This window comes from Ranitomeya variabilis, chromosome 1, assembly GCF_051348905.1.
Source record: "Ranitomeya variabilis isolate aRanVar5 chromosome 1, aRanVar5.hap1, whole genome shotgun sequence".
NCBI lineage: Eukaryota > Metazoa > Chordata > Amphibia > Anura > Dendrobatidae > Ranitomeya > Ranitomeya variabilis.
In genome coordinates this window covers 912,819,833-912,847,724 of record NC_135232.1, presented here as the reverse complement: position 1 = coordinate 912,847,724, position 27,892 = coordinate 912,819,833, and the positions used below count along the sequence as shown (strand labels likewise).

The window sequence follows — 27,892 nt, the reverse complement described above, 5'->3', positions numbered from 1 at the left end:
TGTAATATAGTGAATAGCTGTTACATAAAGCACTTACAGGAAAATATATTAAGTAATGTATATAATTTTATTTTTTATTTTTTTAATTGCTGTAGAGTATGAGCGTGAACTGGAGGACAGCATCACTGGAGATACATCTGGTTACTTTCAGAGAATGCTGGTTGTCCTTGTCCAGGTTAGTCTTTTTAAGACTTATATTTTTTTCATTTTATTATACAGCTTAATTTTCCTGTTTTTTATGCAAAAAAAAAAGTCAAACTTCCGCTCTGACATAGGAAAGTCTTCCATCAACAAAACTTTTCTTCTTTTGACAGTAATTTAAAATTTGTCATGTTAAATGTCATATATTGCTTCCTAATTTTTAGACTTTAAGACTTTTATTGTGGTGGACTCTTCTAACTCAGGATTACGAGGTTGTCAAGTTTCTGCCCATCTTGGGGGAATTTCTGACAAGCCAGTAATGTCTTGGAGATGCAAGACAAATGCATGTGAAACTCTTCACTTCCACGAGTGATGTTTCTGTAACTCCCCTCTACATCCTTTTTGCCTGTATCCTGCATCGGATAATGACTTAATTTAAATTAGTGAGGTGTTGTGCTTTTTTATTCTTTGCTTTTTTTTTTTTTGACTTTTTTTTTTTGTTTTTTTCTTTTTCTATGCAAAAAAGCACGTCGTCTAAGCGTTTAATACGCTATGTTGTACAGTACAAGAATAGTGGATGGGATTTATAGAAATCTTATGCCCACGGTGCTTCTATTTGGTGCTGCGTAAACTCGAGCTGTAGCATGTCAACTTCTGTTGTGGAGACAATAGTCTCGGCAACAGAAATTTCCACAATAATGTATTGGATGTGGTAACTCCACATTGTTCACTGAACCTGTGTGATTAGAACGCACCGCTTTGGACACTATTGATGCTGCTACCTCCTGTTCATGGGAACATAGCGTTACAGTTCCACCAAAGTGGATGGGGTTTATGGAACTCTCATGCCCCACTGCTTTTTTTTTTTTTTTCCCCTTTATAAACTAACCCTGTGATTTTGTTTTGAAATCCACAACTCCTTTTGTGAGTAAACTGATTAGAATTGCTGTGGGAAATCTGCAGGTAAAAAAATGCAGATGCGGGTTTTAGTGCATTTCTGTTGCAGAAATGCACTAAATGCGTGTAAAATGCACATGACTATAAGGTGGTGTGTGTGTGTGTGTGTGTGTGTGTGTGTGTGTCTGCAAAAACGAAACTGATAAACGAGCATGGGGCGAAAAAATAAAATAAAATTTGCAGTGACCAAAAGGTAAATGACCTAATTTAGCTGATGGGTACAGAAAATCTGCAACAGGAAATACTCATTGTGGGAATGTAGCTATTCGAGGGGAAGCATTCAGGAGATTCCTTTGCAGATAGTGGTGGGTCTAATCTGTTGGGATTAGACAAGTTGTTGTTCCCATCTAAAACGTCCCGCACACGTTCACATGGATGTCATCAGTGTGACACTTACCGGCGTCTGAGATTCAGCGGTACTATTTGCACTGATACTGAGTGCTGGAGGCAGCACTTATCATTGTCCCCGGAGTTCAGCATGAGCAGGGAATGGGATAATGTTGAGTTGTATTCAGCCCCCACTTTCTATCGAGTGTAAAATAAAGAATAAAATAACACATACTCTCCCTAACTTACTCCCCTGAAGCCATTGTCCCCTGTAAATAAACAGTAAAAAAAAAAATATTTCTCACCTGCTTGAAGCTGAAAGAATCCAAAGTGTCCCACGCCATAATCCATCTGTGCAACACTTGCTTTTCAGCGTGAGCAGTGGCCTGAGGCGACCACTAATGCTGAGGAGCAGGAGAAAATGACTCGCTGCAGCGAGAGCGGGCCCCTGAACTGTGCTGACCTCGGTGAGATCACCGTGAGATTCACCAGCACTGTATATGTCATCGGTGATCATTGTATTTCCTGTTTACTATAATATACTATGTATAAGGTCACCAGTGGTAATATTAGTATTGTGGTTTTTATTAATTATCAGAAAGGTACTAGTCGGTCACTATAAGGTGGTAGTATGTGTTATGATCAGTGTGGCAGTGTTTATCCCTTGTATGTGATTTTATTGGGCCACTATGTGGTGGTAATATGTGGTTTGGCAGTGGTGTGCATTAAATTTGGCATGTGGCTGCTAAGAATTTAGAGAGAAGCGCGCACAAGAGATATTTATGTATGTGTGGAGGTATACATGTAATACAATGACTTCTCTAGGTGAAGTCATTCATCTACACTTTTCTTTATCCAGTGCAGGATGCTATCACTTCTTCCAGCCAGGACTCGTCTCTGCAGAAAATAAGACAGTTATTAATATCTGATCACTTCTAGAGGACATGCCCCACTTTATTCCCCAACCTCTACACTACGTCAGATGAATTAGTGACCATGCCGCCCTCCACAGTAACAGGAACTCCTTTTGGTCCCTTATGGCAAACCGTATTCTCAAAAGTAAAATATTATAGCAGTAATAATGTCTCCTGATTGGTTCCTACAGTAATTGTTCCCCACTTGCCACCATAAACCAATAATATACGGTGTATGTTCCTCATTCTGGCCCTTACTGTAATTGTCCCTCCCATCTAGGGCTTTTATATGCTTCAGTTTGGGCCCCTATGTCCCCCATATTGCTTGCTCTTCTGACTCTCGCTCTTAAAATATATAGATAAAAATTAACTTAACTGCCAGCACTGCTCTGTTCCTGCACGTCGATGACACAGACGTCATTGCTCGGACGCACATTCAGTTAAAACTGGTGGGCCCCTGTCTTCAATAATGGGGCTCTGCTTCTTGCCGGTATGACAAACCAGCTGCAATTTGAAAACAAGTTCCCCCGAACCGGTGAGAACTGGTTGAATCCCACCTCTGCAAATAAGCAACAGAACACAGCATACATTATTAAAATATACCAGCTATAATTAAATGGCATCTGTGGCCCTGAACCTCCTTCCTGAGGTATAATGCATGGAGAGATGAGACGTGCAGATTCCATGTAGGTCTTTAGATCACTGCCATTGTCTCACAGGACGCCCACAAGAGGTCCATGCTCTGTAAGATCATTATCTTGGAGGCTGCTATACTGTAACTAGCTACTGAACACAAATCCGGTCCGGGCTTACTGTGGGGAACTACAAGTGAGGAGAAACCTAAGAAATGCTTTATGGCATCCAAGTTTCATCTATTCATGCATTCAGATTGTCCCATGACGGCTTCTTTTGGAGGTGTAATGTTTAAGGCTAGGTTCAGATTGCGTTAGTGCAATCCGTTTAGCGCGAGCGCTAGCGGATTGCGCTAACGCAATGTCTTTTTCGGGGCCGCGTTCAGGGGTCGCGTTAACGTCCCCGCTCTCGCAGATCCCCGATCTGCGAGAGCGGGGAACGGACCTCTGGCGCGCCGCGGACGCTGCAAGCAGCGTCCGAGGCGCGCTACAAAAGACCGGCACATCGCTAGCGCGTGCCGAAAATGACACGCGCTAGCAATGCGCTCTATCATTGCCGGCAATGGGAGCGCTAACGGACGCGGTGCACGGCGTTAATTGCGACATTTTCGCCGTGCAACGCTGTCCGTTAGCGCTATCCCATTAACGCAATGGGAACCTAGCCTTATTCAAATTCTTTGATTTACTTTCTTGAATTTTTCTTTGCAGTGTGTTCTCACAAGTTTTTGTAGTGACATCATTATGTATATCCTTACATATCAGCATAGATAAATGTTCTGTATCTCTTCAGGCAAACAGGGACCCTGACTCCAAGGTGAATGATGCTCTCGTTGAGAAGGACGCTCAGGTCAGTGAGTTCTCTATTGAGGAGAGAATGAAAATACGTGTTGCATTCGTCCCCTGAAGATATTTGTTCATGAGCTTCTATCTGATATCTCAATGAATTTCATCTTTCTGCCAGGATTTATTTCAAGCTGGTGAACTTAAATGGGGTACAGATGAAGAAAAGTTCATCACCATACTGGGAACACGCAGCATTGCCCACCTGAGGAAAAGTAAATTGACATTTGTGCTGTTTTTACTTGTGTGTCTGTGTGATGTATTTATACACATGTTATAATCGCTCTCCTGCTGAGATGCAGCAGCCTTGTGCTTTCATTGTGAATTCTACTTGGCTTTCCTCAGGGTCGGTTTAAGTATTCAATGTGCCTCTATCTGAAAATGTACGCGTTAATTGACTGCACCATCTTTCTGATGGGACAGTGTCTTGAGTAAGAACAATGTAATATTTTGTGCAGTGTTGGGTTTCTCAATGCTTAGAACGGCAGAGCTGCGGGCGCCGAATCTGAACTGCTATTATTCTTTATAAAATGCCTGTAATCTACACTGCAGTGCGTATGTTGGAAGCACACTACATCATTTTTTACTATCTGATATTGGAGCTAGAAAGGTAAACTACTGAGGTCTTTATTAAATAAATAAAAAATTTATAGCAAATGCCTTAACACTGTGTGTGTGTGTGTATAATATATATATATATATATATATATATATATATATATATATACATACATACATACATACATACATACATACATACATACATACATACATACATACATACATACATACATACATACACGCGCACACATATACACGCGCGCGCGCACACACACACATATACGTGTGTAAAATATATAGATATATATATATAGATACACATATACAGTGGCGTAACTACAAAGTTATGGGCCCCGGTGCGAACTTCCAAATGGGCCCTCCAGCCCGCACAGTGGTATATCAAGCACAGCGGTATATCCAGCACAAGCCCGCACAGTGGTATATCCAGCACAGGGATATATACAGCAGAGCCCGCACATCTCATCTCCCCCCTCCCCCCCCCGATAATGGCCCCACAGTCCAGTTAAAAAGAAAAAAAAAAAAACAAACTCTCCTCACCTTTCCTTTTGCCCGCGCTGCTCCCGGCGACTGCAGTCTGCCCAGGACACTGCAGGTGCGCGATATGACGTCATCGCGCACCCGCAGTGTACTGTCAGAGGCAGAGCGGGGAATGATGGGAGAGGGGGCGTCAGCAGACGCTCTCTCCTCCATCACTGCATTGAACTATACCGGTGTCATAGACGCCGGTATAGTTAAATGCGGCGGCGGCACTGGCGGGGGGCGGGGGGGAACAGTGCAGCGGCCCACTACTGGCACCGGCTCTTCTGGCATTTGCCAGAAGTGCCCGATGGCCAGTCCGGCCCTGCACTGACCTGCCAACCCGGGGCCCCTGACCTGCGGGGCCCGGTCGCAATGGCGACCGCTGCGACCGCGGTAGTTACGCCCCTGCACATATATATAATATATACTCACGCACACACATACACACATGCATACGCACACGCATACACAAATGCACACACACATGCACACACGCATACACGCACGCATACACACGCATACACACACGCATACACACATACATACATACACACACGCACGCATACATACACACGCATACACACATACACACACGCATACACACACGCATACACATACACACACGCATACACACACGCATACACACATACACACACGCATACACACATACACACACGCATACACACATACACACACGCATACACACATACACACACGTGTATGTGTGTGTATATATATATATATATATATATATATATATATATATATATATATATATATATATATATATATATATATATATATATATAATTTATATCTCATTATCTCATAATATTTCATTGGATGTGCTTTCAGTAGGGGTTTGCATCTCAATGCATTTTTTTTTATTTTTAAAGACGTTTATCTTATGCAGGCCACTTAATGAAAAGTTAAGTGATTCGGTTTAAACAGTGTTGTATTACTGCCCCACTGGTTCTTGGGAAGTGTTATCATGTTTAATTGTACTTAAATTTTGATTGCCTTCTTTATAAAGGAACCAGTCAGTAAGATTTTACCCAAACAAATGTTGTGCAGGATGAAACTTCTTCTGTAAGGATACCTTCATCACCCTCTGGCACTTTATGCCAAAATGTGTTTTTTCTTAACGTGCAAAGTAGACTCCACTGTACTGGTGAGTGTATTTCTGCACTTGCAGTCTGTAGCTCCTTTATGCTTTTCTTCACCCTTCAGTTGTTGATTTACAGTAGACAGAGGCTGTGTTGAAAGTCACCTTTTCTCCCCAGTTTCAGTCAAGAAGTGGAGAGCTTCACGGAGTGAGAAGTGATGAGAGGCCAATCACATAAAGTTTACTGCTTTGTATATCTGTGTCCTTGGCGCCTCTTCACTTCTCATCAATGCCGCCCTCCACTTCTTGAATTACAGTGGAGAGGTGACATCATGCATTAGAGCCTGTGTCTCCACTGTCAGTAAGGAAATGGGAAACAGAAGACTAAGTGCACCAATACGCCGCCGGTGCACTTGTGTGCCTAAGGCTACTTTCACACTTCTGTCGGTATGGGACCGTCGGCCCGATGTACCGATGGACAGTGTGCTAAATGTAGCACAACGTGGGCAGCATATGCAGTTTTACAACGCATCCGCTGCCCAGTGTCATGAGCTGGGAGGAGGGGGCGGAATTTCGGCCACGCATGCGTCGGAAAAAGCAGAACCGACGGACAAAAAAGTTACATTGAACGTTTTTTTTGTGCGTCGCAGCCGCCAAAACACGACGCATCCGTCACAGAGCTCTCGGATTGTTACAAGATACCGTAACTCAATTTTTTCTTTTTCAACTTTGTTTTAATATCTTAGCCAAATCAGTCTGGCCTTTTATTTTCTGAGGGGCCCTGAGATATTAAATGATCAGGTCTACCACTACAAATTGGTATGGTCCAGCTTGTCTTCTCAAATATATGTAAAGATTTAATTTTACTTGTAAAATATCCAGCTTTAAGTGAACTTGCACTTGATTTAAAGCAGTGTTTCCAACTCCAGTCTTCAAGAGCCAATCCTGAAAGCAAGATCTGTTGGTGGCTCTTGAGGACTGGAGTTGGGAACACTTCCTTTAAAGTGTTCACTTGTGGAGAGTTCAAGTGCTTCTAGGCAACTATTGTGAACATGCGTGTTGGCATGTGAAAAACATTGGGTATGGCAAGCACCAATTGAGATAACCTTTGGCTGAAATCTTGATTATTATGCTACAAATTTATTTGCCTAGAACACACACACACACACACACACACACACACACACACACACACACACACACACACACACACACACACACACACACACACACACACACACACACACACACACACACATACATACATACATACATAACTGGTGACTCTGTACTGAACTCTTATAACCCTGAGGTTGTGTATAATGTGCAGGATTTCAGTCTTGACTTGGTATTTAATGCCAGAAATGAACACAGAACTATCAGAGACCAGCCAACGTAGCAGGAAGTTTCCAGTATTAGGAAATTCTTAGTGGCTTCACAGATGGAAAAGATTAAAATATCTCTGGCGTTAGTTTTCCGTATAACAAGTTGTTCCATGTGGTTAGAAAAAAGTTTGGACTATGTATAAAAAATGCTAGTTTTACACAGCGAGGCTGAGTCTTTTTAATTTTATTTTATTTTTTTCTTAAAAAGATATATACCGTATATACTCGAGTATAAGCCGACCTGAGTATAAGCAGACTCCCCTAATTTTGCCACAAAAAACTGGGAAAACTTATTGACTCGAGTATAAGCCTAGCTTGGAAAATGCAGCAGCTACCGGTGAATTTCAAAAATAAAAATAGATGCTCCATACCGTTCATTATGGCCCCATAGCTGTCCCATATAGTGCTCTGCACCATTCATTATTGCCCCATAGCTGTACCATAGAAAGCTGTGCCATATAGTGCTCTGCACCGTTCATTATTGCCCCATAGCTGTGCCATATAGTGCTCTGCACCGTTCATTATTGCCCCATAGCTGTGCCATATAGTGCTCTGCACCGTTCATTATTGCCCCATAGCTGTACCATATAGTGCTCTGCACCGTTCATTATTGCCCCATAGCTGTGCCATATAGTGCTCTGCACCGTTCATTATTGCCCCATAGCTGTACCATAGAAAGCTGTGCCATATAGTGCTCTGCACCGTTCATTATTGCCCCATAGCTGTGCCATATAGTGCTCTGCACCGTTCATTATTGCCCCATAGCTGTACCATATAGTGCTCTGCACCGTTCATTATTGCCCCATAGCTGTGCCATATAGTGCTCTGCACCGTTCATAATTGCCCCATAGCTGTGCCATATAGTGCTCTGCACCGTTCATAATTGCCCCATAGCTGTGCCATATAGTGCTCTGCACCGTTCATTATTGCCCCATAGATGTGCCATAGAAAGCTGTGCCATAGAAAGCTGTGCTGCTGCTGCAATAAAAATAATAAAACACATACTCGCCTCTCTTGCTTGCAGCTCCTCAGCGTCCCGTCTCTCTGCACTGACTGATCAGGCAGACGGCGGCGCGCACACTATATGCGTCATCGCGCCCTCTGACCTGCACAGTCTGTGCGGAGAGACGCCGGGAAGATGCAGCGGCGCCCGGCATGTGGAACGCGGACAGGTGAATATGTAATACTTACCTGCTCCCGGCGTCCCGCTCCTTCCCCCGGACAGCTGGTCTTCGGTGCCGCAGTCTCTTCCTCTATCAGCGGTCACCGTTACCGCGCATTAGAGATATGAATATGCGGCTCCACCCCTATGGGAGTGGAGTCCATATTCATTTCTCTAATGAGCGGTCCCACGTGACCGCTGAACAGGGGAAGAGCTGCGGCACCCGGAGACCATGGAACGGGCAGGGGGAGCGCCGGAAGCAGGTAAGTATGCCTCAGCGCCCTCTCCCCCTCACCCGCCGACCATGACTCGAGTATAAGCTGAGAGGGGCACTTTCAGCCCAAAAATTTGGGCTGAAAATCTCGGCTTATACTCGAGTATATACGGTATCTTAATTCAGTCACTTGTTTAACCCCTTCCCTTCAAAGCAAATTTTCACCTTCCTGGCCAGGCCCCATTTCTTTTAACCTTCGTCAGGTTGCATAATTTTACAACTTTAACAGGCTGCAGAGGTACAATTGTACCTTCATATATACCTCCTTATTGAAATTTGGCCAATATATTCTGGACCAAAACTGCAGAGATGTCACGAAATTTTAGCCCTCTACGGCTTTTTGAAAAAAGTTATTGCAATTTTAAAACGGAATAGTTACAATTGTACCTACTCAGCCGGACGAAGGTTAAATCTGAGGTGTTACTTTATGTAGTAATAACTCTGGAATGCTTTTACATATCCCAATGACTTTGAGGTTTTTTTGTTTTTTTTGTTCATGACATATTCTAATTTATGATGATTGGTAAATCTACTCCGGTATAACTCGTGTATGAAGTTTTGACATGGAAATTTTTACGCCCTAAAAGTCACAGTACAAAATGGTTTAAATAACTTTTACCACAGTGACCTATGAAGGTGTAGGTTGCAGCCTTAATCCAGGGTCTACATACAGGCATGGAGTCTTGATTGCGGTGGTAAGCCACTTCTTATGCAACTTCTGCATTCTGCTAATGGGGTACGAACATATGAACTTATTGCCTAAGGTTTGATATGAACGACAGCCACATTTGGTGAATTTATTAAGAGTATGCGATTATATAGTTCTTATACCCGTACCTAGGTTGATTTCACACACAACTGTGTTTAAAAAAATAAAATAAATAAATAAATAATAAATCTCCTTTCCCACCTTGGTATTAATACAGCTGGGGTGTTCTGGCATAATAGTGATGGGTAACTGTGCTAGTGTCCAAAAAGCACAGTGACTAACGATATAGAGGACTGATGATCCTCTGGGTCCCGTAGTGACTTAGTTAATTCACTTTAGTTAGTTTTGAAATTTTAAAAAGATTTTTAATAAAGTACCATATATACTCGAGTATAAGCAGAGACTAATTTTGCCACAAACTGGGAAAACTTAATGACTCCAGTATAAGCCTAGGGTGGAAAATGCAGCAGCTACCGGTAAATGTCAAAAATACAAGTAGATACCAATAAAAGTAAAATTATTGAGACATCAGTAGGTTAAGTGTTTTTGAATATCCATATTGAATCAGGAGCCCCATATAATGCTCCATAAAGTTTATGATGGGCCCCATAAGTTGCTCCATATTAAAATATGCCCCATAAAATGCTGATTATGGCTCCATAAGATGCTCCATACAGACATTTGCCCCATATAATGCTGCACAAATGCTGATTATGGCCCCATAAGATGCTCCATGTAGACATTTGCCCCATATGCTGTTGCTGCGATAAAAAAAAAAAATCAAATACTCACCTCTCGTCGCTCAGGCCCCCGGCACTTGCTATACTCACCTGCTCCCTGTTTCACCGCCGCCGCTGCGTCTTCCTCTACACTGACTGTTCAGGCAGAGGGCGGCGTGCACACTAATCGCGGCACCGCGCCCTCTGACCTGAGTGTCAGTGCAGAGGACGGGGAAGATGCGGCGGCGGTGGAATGGGGAGCAGGTGAATATCTCGCACTGCGTTATACTCACCTGCTCCTGGCGTGGTCCCTGCACATCCCTGGTTCCCCGGCGTCGGCAGCTTCTTCCTGTATTGAGCGGTCACATGGTACCGCTCATTACAGTAATGAATATGCGGCTCCACCCCTATGGGAATGGAGTGGGGTCCATATTCATTACTGTAATGAGCGGTACCATGTGACCGCTCACTACAGGAAGAAGCTGCTGGCGCCGGGGAACCAGGGACTGCGCCAGGAGCAGGTGAGTATGATTACACAGCTCCGCTCCCCCTCCCCTGCCGACCCCTGGGTATGACTCGAGTATAAGCCGAGAGGGGCAATTTCCGCCTTAAAAAAAAAAAAAAAAAAAAAAATTAAAAACGGGCTGAAATTCTCGGCTTATACTCGAGTATATACAGTATATTACTTTTTATTCTGATAAGCTAATCCTTTACTTCCGGACCACAACTGAGGTGCGATGCTATTAAAATGAGGAATACGGTGGTTCAAAGATATGACCACACGCAAAGATGAAGCACTAATGCGGTTTACTTTCAAGACTCCTCATCAGGATCAAATCACAATGATCAGTGGATAGAGAGATATTTAACCCCTTTACCCCCAAGGGTGGTTTGCACGTTAATGACCGGGCCAATTTTTACAATTCTGACCACTGTCCCTTTGAGGTTATAACTCTGAAACGCTTCAACGGATCCCGGTGATTCTGACACTGTTTTCTCGTGACATATTGTACTTCATTTTAGTGGTAAAATTTCTTTGATATTACCTGCGTTTATTTGTGAAAAAAAACGGAAATTTGGTGAACATTTTGAAAATTTCGCAATTTTCCAACTTTGTGGTTTAATTGCATAAAAATTCATAGATATGTCACACAGAATACTTAATAAGTAACATTTCCCACATGTGTACTTTACATCAGCACAATTTTGGAACCAACATTTTTTTTTGTTAGGGAGTTATAAGGGTGAAAAGTTGACCAGCAATTTCTCATTTTTACAACACTTTTTTTTTTTAGGGACCACATCTCATTTGAAGTCATTTTGAGGGGTCTATATGATGGAAAATACCCAAGTGTGACACCATTCTAAAAACTGCACCCCTCAAGGTGCTCAAAACCACATTCAAGAAGTTTATTAACCCTTCAGGTGTTTCACAGGAATTTTGGGAATGTTTAAATAAAAATTAATATTTAACTGTTTTACACACAAAATGTACTTCAGCTCCAATTTGTTTTATTTTCCCAAGGGTAACAGGACAAATTGTACAACTACTTTTGCGGTCCATTTTCTCCTGAGTACGCCGATACCCCATATGTGGGGGTAAACCACTGTTTAGGCGCATGGCAGAGCTCGGAAGCGAAGGAGCGCCATTTGACTTTTCAATGCAAAATTGACTGGAATTGAGATGGGACGCCATGTTGCGTTTGGAGAGCCCCTGATGTGCCTAAACATTGAAACCCCCCCCACAAGTGACACCATTTTGGAAAGTAGACCCCCCTAAGGAACTTATCTAGATGTGTGGTGAGCACTTTGAACTATTAAGTGATTCACAGAAGTTTATAATGCAGAGCCGTAAAAATAAAAAATCATATTTTTTCACAAAAATGATTTTTTTTCGCCCCCGATTTTTTTATTTTCCCAAGGGTAAGAGATGAAATTGGAGCCCAAAAGTTATTGTCCAATTTGTCCTGAGTACGCTGATACCTCAGCTGCTCCAAACGCAAGTGTGAAACCGGCTCAACATGTTGTGACTACAGAACTGTCACGTCAGAATATTTAACTGTTTGTTTTTTTTTTCTGTTTCAGCATTTGATAAGTACATGACCATCTCTGGGTACCAGATTGAAGAGAGCATTTGCCGGGAGACATGCGGTAACCTAGAAAACCTTCTTCTTGCCATAGGTAAGGATCTAGTCTCTAAATTTCTCTTTCTGCTGTCTTAACATGATACAGCAGCTACAGGTAAAGCCATTAAAGGGGTATTTCCATCTCCTAGATCCTATCCCAATATGTAGTAGGTGTAATAATACTAATATTTGCAAGTGTCTCTAATTAAAAATGTAGTATAGCTCTCCTGTTGAGGTATGTCGCCTACCCCATGTGCAGAACATTGGAGGAGCTTAGGATGTTTGAGAGGGGAATACTCTTAAGTCCCAATGTAAAATCAACTTAGGAAATGGTTTTTCTTCTTTCTGGGAAATATAAAATATAGGTCTACATATTTTTTATTTATTTATTTATTTTTTCCCAATGGTGTACTTAATAGAAATAAATGTTTTTTATTTTAATAAGTTCAGGTTGTTTAAGTAGCCGGATCTGTGGTCCATAGTGCAGACATGTGGACATAAGTCCATTGTATCGTATATGAGGATACAAGTGCTTCTCCCAAAACTAGAATATTATCAAAAAGTTTCTTCACTACAAAAAGTGAATCTCCTATATTATATAGTCATTACCCACAGAGTGATCTACTTCAAGTGTTCATTTCTGTTAATGTTGATGATTATGGCTTACAGCCAATGAAAACCCAAAAGTCATGATCTCAGTAAATTACAATTCTTTAGAACACTAGCTTGAACACATATCTGCAGCTGTTTCAGGAGACTTTTCAGAATAAGTTGTGTATAAATGAGTAATTACACCACTTTTGGACAATAGATATCATGCATTTTTCATGATTTTTTTTTTTCCCTTTGCAAGCTGTAGGCACCAGAAGCTGGTGGAATTTCCTTGCTTGTATACTTTAGGCCCCTTCATTGAGATTACTGATGGTGCCTATAAAAGACTATGAAGACAGATCTGTGGACAGATTTGAGCAGTTTGAGTGAATGATCACTGTGTAGAGAAAAATGACTTACAACAGAAAAAGATCACTATTTCCACTTAAGTGAAGATGATAAACTTTGTGATATTTAAAAATTAATTTTTGGCAATGACATGTTTTGCTTTGTATTTGTTTTCAGTGAAGAGTGTCCGAAGTGTCCCTGCATATCTGGCAGAAACTCTGCATAATGCTGTGAAGGTATGGTACCGCGACCTAAAAAACTTATTACACGGTATTTAACCCTGTATCTGAATTGGAGCGATTATGATTTGCGCAGCATGGCACTCATAAATGACCGAATCGGCATTAGGTATGGATGCCAACACTAAAGCTGCCTAAACTAAAAGGGATGTGCCATGACACATTTTGGTGTTTTTAAAAGCTTTTAAATAGGAATAAATGTTAATAGAAAATGTTTTAAAGTTGATTAACGTGAATAAAAAATGCCTTCTGTTTTTCTGGTTTGCTTGTGCTCTGTTCATGTCATAGTGAATAGGAGAAACTGTGGGAGTGATCACAAGAAGGCCCATGGGAACACAGCTGCCAATCACTGCCTTTATAGTGGCCTCCCCCAACAGTCCCTTAAAATATGGATCCCTCACACTCCTTTTCCCATGTGTCAGTCCTTTCCCAGGCCAGGGTCTACACATTGCAGATTCATCTGCTCCACGTCAGAGCAGCTCTTCCTCTTCCGGGTTGTTCTGCTGATAAGATGCTACTGTTGGCGTCATGCCGATTGCCAGCCGGCTTCCTGGGGTTAGGCGGTGTGCAGCTGGCTGTGAGTCAGCATGATGTCTGCATTAATACTGTCAGTGCGGAAGAGAAGCCACTGCTGTCGGCATGTCAGTGTAAGCCGCTGAATCGCCGGCAGGACAACGCTGTGCCGGAAGAGATGGGCTGGCTGAGGCAGAGGATCCTCCTGCTTACCTGAGGCAGAAGGAACAGCGCATGCTTGGCCTCTAGAAGAGGGGGTTTGATGGGCTGACACAGATGCCAGTAGTGCTAACACCAGGGGGCGCCGTACTAGGTATATTGCTTTTAAATGGGGCTTAATTTTGAATAAGTATTTACTTTTTTCAAATGTACAGGTCTACAGCATTACTTTGTTGCATGGTAACATAGTTAGCAAGGCCGAAAAAAGACATTTGTCCATCCAGTTCAGCCTATATTCCATCAGAATAAATCCCCAGAATCACGTCCTTTTAAAGAACCTAATAACTGTAAGATACAATATTGTTACACTGCAGAAAGACATGGTGGCACCACCCCTTTAAGTTTATAGAACAATGACTGGTGTATGAAACTCCAGTCTTGATGGCTTGCGGTAGTAAAGCATGACAAATTTTATTGACGTCTCTTAATAAATTTGGTGCCCCTTTTTTGGGCTGTCCATGTGCCAGAGAACTAAATCTGCTCCAGCCATGTACTTGTGTAGATGTCTATTTCAGCTTCAAGGTGCGCTTTTTTTTGTGTGTGGGTGATGCTTCTGGGATCTCAATGTCAGTGGATATACAGGGAGCTTAGATACTTTCTATACCACCTCTTTGAGCCACTGTTTTTTTTAACTAGTGTATAATATGCTATTATATACAGCAGGGTGGATTGATTTAAATCACGCCGATTTAAATCATGATTTAAATCACGATTTAAATCAAAAGATTTTTTTCTATTTAAATCGGATCGATTTAAATCATGATTTTAATCATGATTTAAATCACTGATTTAAATCAAAAGGTTTTTTTTAATATAAATCACGATTAAAATGAGAAGTGAGAGCAGTGCGCATGTGCGCCCATATTTACACGGACGAAACTAGGGGCAACGATCTAACGCCAGGGTGAGGGGGGGACCCCAAAGTAAGTAAAAATCTTTTTTGTTTTACTATATGGCAATAGGTAGGTGTTTAAAAGCAGCATGTCTTAATTGTATAAACTATTAATAGCCTCCACATTTTGTTCATACTGCCCCTTTAATTCCACACTTCTAGCTTGGTTTCACTTTTGGTTTAGTTTCTTTTTCCATTCAGTTGACATGCCCAAACTTGTTGGATAGTCAGCATCCTACAGAAACCTCTGGAAGAGCATGGCATTGTGAATGTTACACATATACAGCCTTTATTCTACTGAGTTAAACAACTCAGCTTTATCTCATGATGGAAGAACCTTTGGATGGTAAAATATTTTCCTCAAAAAGCAGTTTATTGAAAAAAATCCGATTTAAATCAAAAAAATCCGATTTTTTTGATTTTTTTAAAAAAACATTGATTTTTATCCACCCTGATATACAGTAAGGCCATGTGCACACGTTAAGTATTTTTCGCGTTTTTTTCGCGTTTTTTTCGCGTTTTTTTCGCTATAAAAACTTGATAAAAACGCGAAAAAAACGCTTACATATGCCTCCTATTATTTTAAGTGTATTCCGCATTTTTTGTGCCAATGTAGCCTTTTTTTCCGCGAAAAAATCGCATCGCGGAAAAAAAAGCAACATGTTCATTAAAATGCGGAATTGCAGGGGATTCCGCACACCTAGGAGTGCATTGATCTGCTTACTTCCCGCACGGGTGGAGGAGACTCTCCTCCACGCACTGGGCACCATATAAGTGGTCAAAAAATAAGAATTAAAATAAAAAACAGTCCTATACTCACCCTCGATGTCTTCCCGCCTCCACTGCACGCTGTCGCTTCGGTTCCTGTAGCTGGTGTGCGGTGAAGGACCTGCCGATGACGTCACTGTCCTGTGATTGGTCGTGAGCGGTCATGTGACCGCTCACGTGACCGTGACGTCACGGAAGGTCCTGTGCGCACACACCAGCTATAGGAAGAGGAACGGACGCCGGTGAGGAGATGTCTGGGTGAGTATAACCACTTTTTTAATTTTTTGTATTATTTTTAAACATTCTATCTTCTACTATAGATGCTGCATAAGCTGCATCTATAGTAAAAAGTTGGTCACACTTGTCAAACAGTATGTTTGACAAGTGTGACCAACCTGTCAGTCAGTTTTCCAAGCGATGCTACAGATCGCTTGGAAAACTTTAGCATTCTGCAAGCTAATTACGCTTGCAGAATGCTAAAAAAACGTGAAAAAAGCGGAAAAAAAAACGCAAAAAAAAAAATGCGGATTTCTTGCAGAAAATTTCCGGTTTTCTTCAGGAAATTTCTGCAAGAAATCCGCAACGTGTGCACATACCCTAAGGGGAATGAGGTGATTAATAAGACCTATGCAGGGTAGAAGGAAAAGCATCCCCATAGTCTGCCTATCTGTGTGCACGGCCCTGTATACTGTGCTGTCCTATACATACAAGGTAACGCTGCAGACTGCCTTAGGCTATGTGCACACGTTGCGGAATGGGGTGCAGAATTTTCTGCACAAAATCCGCATCTCCTGGCAGAATCCGCAGGTGCAGATTTGCCGTGGATTTTGTGCGGAATTGATGCAGATTTTGTGCGGATTTTCTGCGGTTTTTACCACTGCGGATTCCTATAATGGAAGGGTGCAGAAATGCTGCAGATCCGCACAAAAGAAGTGACATGCACTTCTCTTAAATCTGCAGCGTTTCCGCGTGGATTTTTCCGCACCATTAGCACAGCTTTTTTTTTTTTCACATTGATTTACATTGTACTGTAAATCACAGTGCGGATCTGCAGCGTTTCTGCACGGAAAAATCCGCTGCGGATCTGCACTAAATCCGCATCGTGTGCACATAGCCTTATACCGGAGCCAGACTTCAGATAAAATAAGGGCACATGTATGATCTCACCATGTGCTGGCATGTTGGGTGCCCTAGATGTGTGCCTTCTAGTGGCCACAAGAAATATCAGCATGTAACTGTGTTTTGCAGATCTGGTGACATAACCAAGTACCGTATAAGAAAACCAAACTGAACTCGTAATGTTCTTTTCTTTGTAAATGTGAATTCAATATTGCGCCAAGTTTTTCTATGTAAGACAAACTAGTGTGTAATTGCAGAGCAGTGAGTGAAGTTGTGGCATTTTGTAAAATTGGTTTATGTTGAGATTTAATGTCTCTGCTTTCTATACACAGTCACAATATTCATACACAAATGTGTAATGTCTTGTCCATCATATGGACAAACACTGTAGGGATCGAGCGCACCAGACGATAAGGTGATACTGTTATAACCTGGATCTAATATCTTGTTCTATGCTCACCTGTGTGTATTCACAAGTCCTGGGAACGCTCCCTAACGCATGCTGCTGCCCCGAGGCTGGGGATGACCTCCACTAGGAAGCTTGAAGGTGGGGGGAACTAATTAATCCGTTAACCGAAATAAAGATCCTTAATCCAATGATATAAAGTCGTGGTTCTCGTGCCACAACGCGTTTCCACGCCGGACTGGCATCATTCTCAAGTGGTCAGTTGGTTTTTCGCCTTGAGAAAGACGCCAGTCCAGCGGGGAAATGCATTGTGCTTTTTTATATTATTGGATCAAGTATCATCATTTCGGTTAACGGAGCCCAAACCCTGAATTGTCTTTAGCATTGCTTGGAAAAGGCTGTCCGTATGATGGACAAGGTCTTTTGTATTGTTACATATCGGGTGAATTGGGGAAGGATACAAATTATATCTCCGTACAGGATCTGTCAATGGCCCAAAAGCCAAATGTGGAGGGAGCTGCACAGGAAAGAATGAATGACCTCTTTTATTAGACAGACTACAGACCTTAGTTCCAAACTGTACATTGAGCACCCCCTAGTGGTGGTGATCAAAATTACAAATTCTGATCATTTTTTTTTTTTTTTTTTTTAATAAATATTGAGGTGCTCAAAGGTGGATATGAATGCATGAATGTGCTCTCCATGTTTTCATGACAATATTCATGTTGGTCTCCATTTCTCCCTATGCAGGGAGCTGGCACTGACGATTCCACTCTGGTTAGAGTTATGGTTTCCAGGAGCGAAATAGATTTGCTTGACATCAGGAAGGAGTACCGAAAGAATTTTGGGAAATCTCTGCACCAGGCAATTAGGGTAAATAATATTACAATTATTTGCAAACGTTCTGTATTTTGATGCAGTACAGACAGCATTAAAAGAACAATTATAATTCACAATTCTTGGATAGTTTCTTTTCATTCTCTCTGCTACCAGCTTAAATAGAATTGTCCTGCATTTTGTCCGTCACTAAAAACTACAAGTTATATATAAAAAAAAATATTGATATCGTATATTAAAGGGAATCTGTCAGCAGGTTTTCGGTATGTAATCTGAGGGCATCACGATGTAGGGTCTGAGACCTTGATTCTTTTCTAGTCTGCTTGCTGTTTTCTTCAGCATTTAAAGGACTGCTAGATCTCCATTACTCTATGTAACCTCCCATACCACTGATTGGCAGCTTTCTGCCTACACAGTGTTCTCGTAAAGCTGCCAATCAGTGGTAAGGGCAGAGTTACTCAGCTCAAGAATATGGAGGACTACATGGCAGCAGGTTTACTAGTCCTGTACTGATAATCTTCTGCTGATAGCAGTGATTTTACTGAAACTGCAACAAGCAGCCCAGTAAGTGACACATCGCTGAAATCGGGGTCTTTGAAGAGCAGCATAATGTAGGGTCAATTACATAGCAAAGCTCTTATGACACATTCCCTTTGACTGTGTATCCAACCTTATACTATTAGATCCAGAAATGTGTGGACAGTGACCGAATCTTTTTGTTCAGGGCTCTGCATACCACGATATTTTAAAAAAAATGAAACAACGGAGATGCAATTTAAGTGTAGACGGGCTGCATTTGATCGAATCTGAGCAGAAAGTCTCGCCCTGTACACTTCACAATTCACCTGGCTACTTCTGTTTTCAGTCACATCATCAATAAATGCTAGTGACCCAGTACCATTGGAAGCCTCCACCATGTTTTACAGAGGGTTTGGTGTGCTGTGGATCATGAGCAGTTCCCAGTTTCCTCCCTACTTTCTTTTTCCCATCATTTTGGTACAGGTTGATCTTAGCTTAATATGTTCAAATAATGTTTTTTCCAGAACTGGGCTGGTTTTTCTTTATTTTTTTTTCCAATGTCTAATCTAACCTTTCTATTTTAAGGCCGATTGAAGGTTTGCACCTTTTGGTGAACCCTGTGTCTGCTCCCTTGATGTCTTCTCTTTATGGTAGACTTGGATACTGAAACCGCCTACTTTCTAGAGGGTATTCTTCACTTGGGTGGATTCTGTGAAGGAGTGTTTTAACCATGGAAAGTATTCTGCAATCCTCCACCAATTGTTTACTGTGGACGTCCAGGCTCATCAGCCCATAAAACTCATTAATGAGCTTTTGAGAATTGTCCAATTTACCTTTTTTTTTTTTTTTTTTTGAGGTAGCGAAGTATTAAAGTGCTGTAATTCCTAAACCCTTATTCCAACTAGGATGTGAATACCCTCGAATCAAAGGGGAGAGACTGCACTTTAAGCCCATAATAATAACTACATCTTGAAGGTTTTGGTAAACGGCTAAAATGTCAATTTGCGTCACTTTCAAAATATTTCTGGACCCAACATATGATCATGATATTTTAAACATTTTAAGAGAAATGTACCGTTTTAAAAATTAACTATAATGCTCGTTTTCCTATGTTTTAACTGCTAAAATGTTGTGCAATACCCATCAAAGAACTTGATGCAGGCAAGATAAATGTTCTTTTCTGTGACTCATTGAGGATTATATCTTTCTTGCAGGGTGACACATCTGGAGACTACAGGAACACTCTCCTTCTTGTATGTGGTGGGGACGATGAGTAATAATGTTCCCAAGAGGCAACCATGTGTAAAGCCTGTATATTACACGAGAACACTTACTATATCTAATCGCTAAGGTCATTGTTGCCCACCATATTGTCCCATAGTCTCTGGGTTTGACTAGTGCTGCATGTTCACTTTCATCCAGACCCTTCTTTTATCCTGAACTAGGATTACTGTAAAATCCTTTCATGATGTGTTTCAGTAGATCAGTTGGGTGTCTGGGTCATGGGGGATGGAGGGTAACATGTATGTTGAAATGTGCCTGCCCTGTACTATGTGAACCCGGCATTATTTGCAGTTTGGGGTAATAGTTGAGGTGCTTATACATTCCAGTCACAGCAGACATTAATATTTATATAATGTAACTGGGCTTCTAGTCTTGTCCTCGGTTGCATTGAAGCCAGTAGCTGCCATTTCCCATCACCTGAGACCCTTCCATTTCAGATTAGACATGTACTTCACTCTATGAAAATCTGTTCTGTAGATTTTCTGGTTATCTCACCTTTTCTGCTGCTTTTCACAGTATTAGGTCATGAACATAGTTACAGATGTTGCACTAACCCGAGCCCAGCCTGACTCGTTTATGCACATGGAATCATCTAAACTTGTATTTTTCCATTAAGAGAAATAAATATCCTAAAATAATTGTGAGATTCGGTGTGATTGTTGTTTTTGTTTTTATTTTTTTAAATATATATAGGGAACACTTCTTACTGAACCAGTTTGTGTAAACCAGATCAGAAAAATATTTTAATATTTTATTAGCCTTGATGATTATGGAGTGTGAAATCAGATGTTTTTTTGTTTTTTATATCCTTTTAGATAACACTATTTACATTTATAAACTTTTTGCTGTATGTGTTTATATATGCATACACCATACATTTTCTAAGTAAATATATTTATAAAGGTTCTAGTGACATGAAATTCTCACCAGATGTCGGTAACAACCCATCCAATCCACACAGGCAAAGAAAATTAAACCATCGGTGTCCAAAAATTAATTTGTGTAATAATGAGACATTAACACGGGAAAAAGTATTGAACATTCTTACTGAAATGTAATGCTTCGTAAAAAAACAACTTTTGTTGGTGATGACCGCTTCCAGACTCGTCCTGTATTGAGAAACTAGTCACATGCCTTGCTAATGTAGGGAGCGGTGGGCCAGCGGTCTTTCTGTCTCCAGCTAATGCCAGGTAAGTATGTGCCCCTCGCTGTGTTCCCAGGGTGTGGGGATGCGATTCCGGGGGGCTGTCCGGGACACCGCTGTCTGTCCGGACGTCCCGCGCTGCTCTCGGCGCCGACAGGAAGCGCTGGGAGCTGCGGTGACGTCTAGGGGCGCGGAGTCGGCGTGTGTTTCCGGGGTCGGGGTTGCCGCGCATGCGCGGTGGCTCCAATATGGCGGCGCCCACCAGTAATCGCAAGGCAGGTCCTGCCTGTCACCTGCACCTGGGGGGCGGCGAATCGGGGCAGCGCCGGGCAAATCTGCTGAACCGGAAGAGGGGGATATAAGCAGGCTCCAGGTCGGACCCTTGCTTCTGGCCTTAAGCGTCAGGATGGAGAGTGACCATGAGCAGCAGGGCCTGCTGCCGGTGGAGACTCCTTCAGAAGCCCAAAGCCAAGGACCATGCCAGGAGAAGTGACAATTCCGGTCGTAAAAGCTCCTCCAAGCAAGGATCAGACGCATCATTCAGAAAGGACCCCCCTCGCATTCCGGTATCATTTTTTTTTTTCTCTGCAGCCACTGGTAAGTGATCTACGAGAAAGTGCACTCAGTGATGCAGTCCTCCTCATATCATTTATTTTAGGGGAAGAAGTGTATTGGTAAGGCTAAACACAAGGAATGCGCCCTCTATGGAGTCCCCTTACCAGATTCATGCCCGAAGAAATTGTGGCCCCTGTATCCAGCAGACGGTGAGGTCTCAGGGAAAGGAGAAGGGTGGAGTGACACCAAGTCTAGGAAGACTACATTGCCTTACTATACTCCCTCAAGTAGCGGAAGAATCTTCCAATATGGCGACAAGCCTGAAGGAAATGATTAGGGCAGAAGTTAAGCAGAGTCTTAAGTCCCTATCTCAAGCCGGACCTTCAAAATCCAAAGGTTCCCGGGTCTGATTCTTCAGGGAATGATGATGGAGATGAAGGCTCCTACGATTCAGGTTCCTCGTCGGGAGAAGATTCGGGCCGCTTTTGTTTGCATCTTGATAGAGTTGACAAATTAGTCAAGTCAGTCAGGGGAACAATGGGCATTGCAGATCCCAAGCCGCAGTTATCCAAGGAAGAGATGATGTTCCGTGGACTGGATCAGAAAAGACAGAGGTCTTTTCCATTAAATGAGAAAATTCAGGAACTTATTCTTAACCCTAGAATGCATGACCATAGAAATCTACACTATTACGTACCTGGGGCCTTTGAGGCCTGTTTTCAAATAACATGGAATAACTCAAAAAAATTTTTTTTTATTCAGTCGTCATGACAGCACTAACGAGAGAGGGGATCCGCCCTTCAGGGACAGGAAACCTACAGAGATAAAAGGGCGGCACCTCTCTCCCGCATCAGTTGGTTTCCTGTCCCTGACAGAGGACTCTACAGAGGCCTTTAGAAGAAAGGCGAAGAAGGAAGTTTTGACCCAGGTCCGACTCACCGATCCTGGAGGCGGGATGACCCTTCCCCGGTGTTGATTGCGACGCTGGAAGTGCCGCACCACAGAGGGCTGTGGGAGTAGGCAGCAGCACGGCAGGAGCAGCCTTCAGGGGGAGTGCTGTCTTGAGCGGTGTCCCATCGCCAGGTACAGGTAAGTACTATGTGGGAGGCCCTCCTGAACTGCGAACGCCGTCGGTAATTTAGGTACTCCTCTGGTGGTGGTCCCCTTGGCGGGCACATCGCTTCAGCGACATGAGAGAGAACGGTGCCCTTGCGGTCGGCTAGCGTTTCCCCTCTGGCACCGGCGTTCTAAGTGGCACAGGCGCTGCGTTCGGCGTCCCGGAAGCGACGCACCGGAGGTGACGCGTGTAAAGGGGCGGGGCTTAGTGCGGCAGCATGCGATGACGCCCGGCGCAGGCGCAGTGCGTCTCACCAGTGAAAAAAACATGGCGGCGCCCGTCGGTCTCCCCTGAATAGACTGCGTGGGTTTTTTTCGTTTGGAAAATTGCGGTGGTGCTTCCTGGCTGACAGTGTGAGTGCCATTGGCGGGGGTCTCGGGGGGAGGAGGGGCCTCCCACATGCCGTGTTGTACCAGGCAGTTCACCAGGATTGGCCGGCTGTCCCCCATCTGGGGGAGGTACCTTTAGGGGGCCGGCTACTTAATGATTCAGTGGTGGCTTCCTCATGCTTCATATCCATTGTTACAATGGAGTCTCAGGAGCAGGATCCGTTGCCTTCTGAGCAACAGTGTCAACCCCTGGAGAAGCCCAATGCAGCAAACACCCAGCGACGTTCTAGTGGCAGTAGTCGTCCTGGAGGTAGAGCTGATCAATCTTCTAAAGCCGGAAAGTCCTCAAACCGGATGGATATTGCTTCGGTGGAGAGGGTCCCCCCGCAATCTTCGGTACCACTCAGACACTATAGGGGTAAGTGATCCTCGTGAAAGTTCACTTAGTGATTTGTGTCTCCCCTTATTTCCCTTTTTTCACATCAGGGAAAAAAGCGGTCCTCTAAGTCCAAGCACAAGGAATGTGCAGAATGTGGTATTCCTCTCCCAGACGAATACGTTAAAAAACTATGTGGTCCGTGTATCCAGCGTCTAATAGCGGAGGAGACACCAGATTTCGCTACTAGTCTAAGACAAATTGTTAGACAAGAGATTAGAAGTTCTTCAAGATCTCAATCTCAGAGTAGGGGGTCTAAAATAATAGACCCTGGATCCCCAAGTTCACGTGAGGACAGTGACTTAGGAGATCTAAAGTCAGAAGCTTCTCACACATCGGTATCCTCCTCGGACACTGAGTACGGACATTCTTGTTTTTCTTTTGACCGGATTGACCGCCTCGTAAAAGCTGTAAATAACACAATTGGAATTGAACAGACGCCGCCAGAAAAATCCATGCAAGATGTCATGTTCAAAGGTCTGGACCGAAAATCCCGCCGATGCTTTCCGGTGGTAGAGAAAGTTAGCGCCCTAATTTCCAGAGAATGGGAAAAAACCGGAAAGGAAAGGTTCTCTTCCTCCATCCTTTAAACGGAAGTATCCTTTCGAAGAGTCCGCATCGGCGACGTGGGATAAAGCCCCGAAGCTCGATGCAGCTGTAGCCAAGGCTTCCAAAAAATCCTCTCTACCGTTTGAGGATCTGGGGACTTTAAAAGACCCACTGGACAGGAGGGCAGATGTTTCTCAAGGGAAAACTTCTGGGAAACTTCAGCAGGGGCTCTTAGACCATCAATTGCTGCCACCTGCACAGCACGCTCTATGATGGTGTGGTTGGATAGCCTGGAGGATCAGCTGAAAAACAAAACCCCGAGAGACGAAATGTTATCCTCCCTCTCTATGATTCAGGGCGCTGCGGCGTATCTGGCTGATGCTTCAGCGGACTCGGTCAAGTTGGCAGCCAGGTCGGCCGCTCTTTCTAATTCAGCCCATAGAGCAATCTGGCTGAAATGTTGGCAAGGAGACATGCAGGCCAGATCTAAATTATGCAACATTCCGTGTGAAGGGGCGCACTTATTCGGTCCAGTGTTAGACGAATTATTGGAAAAAGCGGGGGATAGTAAGAAACGTTTTCCCTACCTTGGTAGACCCTCTTACAGGCGTGGCACTAATAGGAGGTGGTTTGACCGAACAAGATCAAATAGAGATAAACCCAGATATGACGCCAATAAAAAGAAAGGTAGAGGCTATATGTTTAATTCCTTTCGAGACAACAGGAAGCCACAATGACTGGCGGACCGGGTAGGAGGCAGGCTTCTAGCCTTCCATCCGGAGTGGCGCAATATCTCCAATAGCCCGTGGGTCCTGAATATTGTTAAAGTTGGACTAAAATTTGACTTTCAGATCATGCCTAAGGACAGATTTCTTATAACACCAATACATTCTTCTCCCGCAGAACAGCTGGCGTTAGAGACCGAGGTCCAGGATCTCCAACAGAAAGGCGTTTTGGTGGAGGTTCCTGAAGTACGAAGGGGTAAAGGGTTCTATTCTCCCCTCTTTTTGATTAAAAAACCGGATAATACCTTTCGCACAATCATAAACCTTAAGGGCCTAAGTAGGTTTTTGTGGATCCCGTCATTTAAAATGGAGTCGGTCAAAACCGCAATAAAGTTGTTGTTTGACAGGTGTTTTATGGTCGTCTTAGATCTTAAAGATGCATATTATCATATCCCCATACACGTAGACCACCAGCGTTATTTAAGAGTTGCAGTCCTTTTGGGGGAATCAGTCAAACACTTCCAATACAGAGCACTTCCCTTTGGTGTTGCAGTGGCCCCTCGGGTGTTCACGAAGATAATGGTAGAGGTTATGGTACATCTTCATGAGCAAGATATTCTCATAGTTCCGTATCTGGATGACCTATTGATAATAGGAAATTCTGAATCACACTGCACGTCCCAACTACACAAAGTAATTGCAGCCTTGCAAAGGTTGGGGTGGATAATTAATTTTAAAAAATCGCGGTTGCAGCCTCTAGAGGTTCAAGAATTCCTGGGTCTCATATTGGACTCAAAGTTACAGGAATGCCGTCTACCTGTTGTTAAGTTGGAAAAAATCCAACGACAGATACTTAGAGTGATTCATAATCCGTTAATAACATTGAGGGGAGCAATGTCACTGCTAGGCTCACTCACGTCTTGTATCCCGGCAGTACTTTGGGCCCAGTACCACACCAGAGTCCTACAGTGGGAGGTTTTGTACAACACTCATCTGTTCGGGGGTCGCTTGGATAGTTTTTTCCTTGTCTGATTCCACTATTCAGTCCTTACGTTGGTGGTTACACACTCCGAACCTACGTAATGGGGTTCCCTGGATAAACCACATATCGCGAGTAATAACCACAGATGCTAGTCCCACGGGATGGGGGGCGCATATGGGCGAATTGTGGGTCCAGGGGGTCTGGTCACACTCCGAACAGAATATGTCATCTAACCTTAAAGAATTATTAGCCGTAGAGCGAGCTCTGAGCCATTTCCTTATATCCTTGCAGGGCCATCACGTCAGGCTATTCTCAGACAATCAGGTAACTGTAGCTTACATTAACCACCAAGGGGGAACCCGATCGAGATCTTTAATGGAGGTATCGGGTCGTATCTTACAGATAGCCGAAAATCATCTACGGTCGCTCACTTCACTGCATATAAAAGGGAAACACAACGTCGTAGCCGACTTTCTAAGTCGCAGGAGGCTCGGGCAAGGAGATTGGGTGCTCAATCGGGTCATCTTCGATCAGATCACCCAGCGTTGGGGGTACCCACAGATAGACCTCTTCGCCAACAAAGAAAACAAAAAATGTCATCGGTTTTGTTCCCTAAACCCCAGAGACAATCCGGATGCAGTAGATGCCCTCCTAATTCCATGGCACTTCGATATAGCTTACGCCTTTCCCCCATTGAACTTGATCCCGGTTGTTCTCAGGAAGATTCGGGAGGACAGAGCTCATGTAATTCTGATAGCGCCGTTCTGGCCCAGGAGGCCGTGGTTTCCTTGGCTGAGGAAAATGTCCATTTCTCAACCGTGGATTCTCCCAGAACTCCCAGACCTCCTCTCACAGGGTCCGATCTTCCATCCACGAGTGGCCAGTTTACATCTGACGGCGTGGGATTTGAAGGGTCATTGCTAAAGAAAAAGGGATTTTCAGATGGACTTATTAATACCCTATTAAAAAGTAGAAAAGATTCCATGACAAATATTTATGTTAGAATCTGGAGAAAATTCCTGTCAGTTTCAGGATCAGTTTTGACTCAGAAAGCTAATATTCCAAAAATCTTGGAGTTCCTGCAGAGAGGCTTAGAGATGGGGCTAGCTACAAGCACCCTTAGAGTCCAAGTTTCAGCCTTAGGCGCATTGTATAATTGTGGATTAGCTAAAAAGTATTGGATTGCTCGTTTTATTAAAGCGGCGGCTAGATCAAGACCCATCGTTAAGAAAAGACTAGCCCCGTGGGACTTAAACCTGGTCCTCTCAGCGTTAACGGAACCCCCCTTTGAGCCTTTAGAGTCTGCTTCTATAAAGATCCTGTCCTTAAAAACAGCTCTCTTGGTTGCTCTTACGTCGGCTAGGAGAGTTAGTGATTTACAGGCCCTCTCTAGACTGACTCCATATATGCAGATTAGAGAAGATAGAGGGGATCGGTTCTTAATACTACCCTATCTTCCGAAGGTAGCGTCAAAGTTCCACAGGCTTCAGGAGATCTCCCCACTTTTTGTCCTAATCCTAAAAACCCAAAGGAACTCAAGCTCCATACATTAGATGTCAAAAGATGCCTTCTTAAATATATTTCTTTAACAGATCCCTGGAAAAAAGATAATTCCTTGTTTATATCCTATCAGGGAGTCAGGAAAGGGTTTAGAGTATCCAAGAACACCTTAGGTAGATGGATTAGGGAGGCAATTTCTTTGGCTTATTCAGCAGGTGGCCTAGAAGTCCCGGAAGGCGTAAGAGCTCATTCCACCCGTGCCATGGCGACTTCCTGGGCGGAGAGGTCGGAGGTGTCGATTGAGGATATATGTAAGGCGGCCACATGGTCATCTCCGTCTACTTTCTTTAATCATTATAGATTAGATCTTGGTGGCTCCAGCGATCTCACATTTGGTAGAAGGGTTCTGGAAGCAGTAGTCCCGCCCT

General features: G+C 43.2%; 1 protein-coding gene across 1 annotated transcript in view; it reads left to right on the top strand.

The window, feature by feature from the left end:
- Positions 1-20,771, top strand: part of ANXA5 (annexin A5) — a 71,029-nt gene extending 50,258 nt beyond the window's left edge. The window contains exons 7-13 of the mRNA XM_077279034.1: positions 96-175; positions 3,762-3,818; positions 3,933-4,026; positions 12,352-12,447; positions 13,509-13,567; positions 18,238-18,360; positions 20,058-20,771. Of these exons, the coding sequence (XP_077135149.1) occupies positions 96-175; positions 3,762-3,818; positions 3,933-4,026; positions 12,352-12,447; positions 13,509-13,567; positions 18,238-18,360; positions 20,058-20,120 (572 nt within the window). The 3' untranslated portion in view covers positions 20,121-20,771. The remainder of the gene's footprint in view (positions 1-95; positions 176-3,761; positions 3,819-3,932; positions 4,027-12,351; positions 12,448-13,508; positions 13,568-18,237; positions 18,361-20,057) is intronic.
- Positions 20,772-27,892: the final 7,121 nt, after the last annotated feature.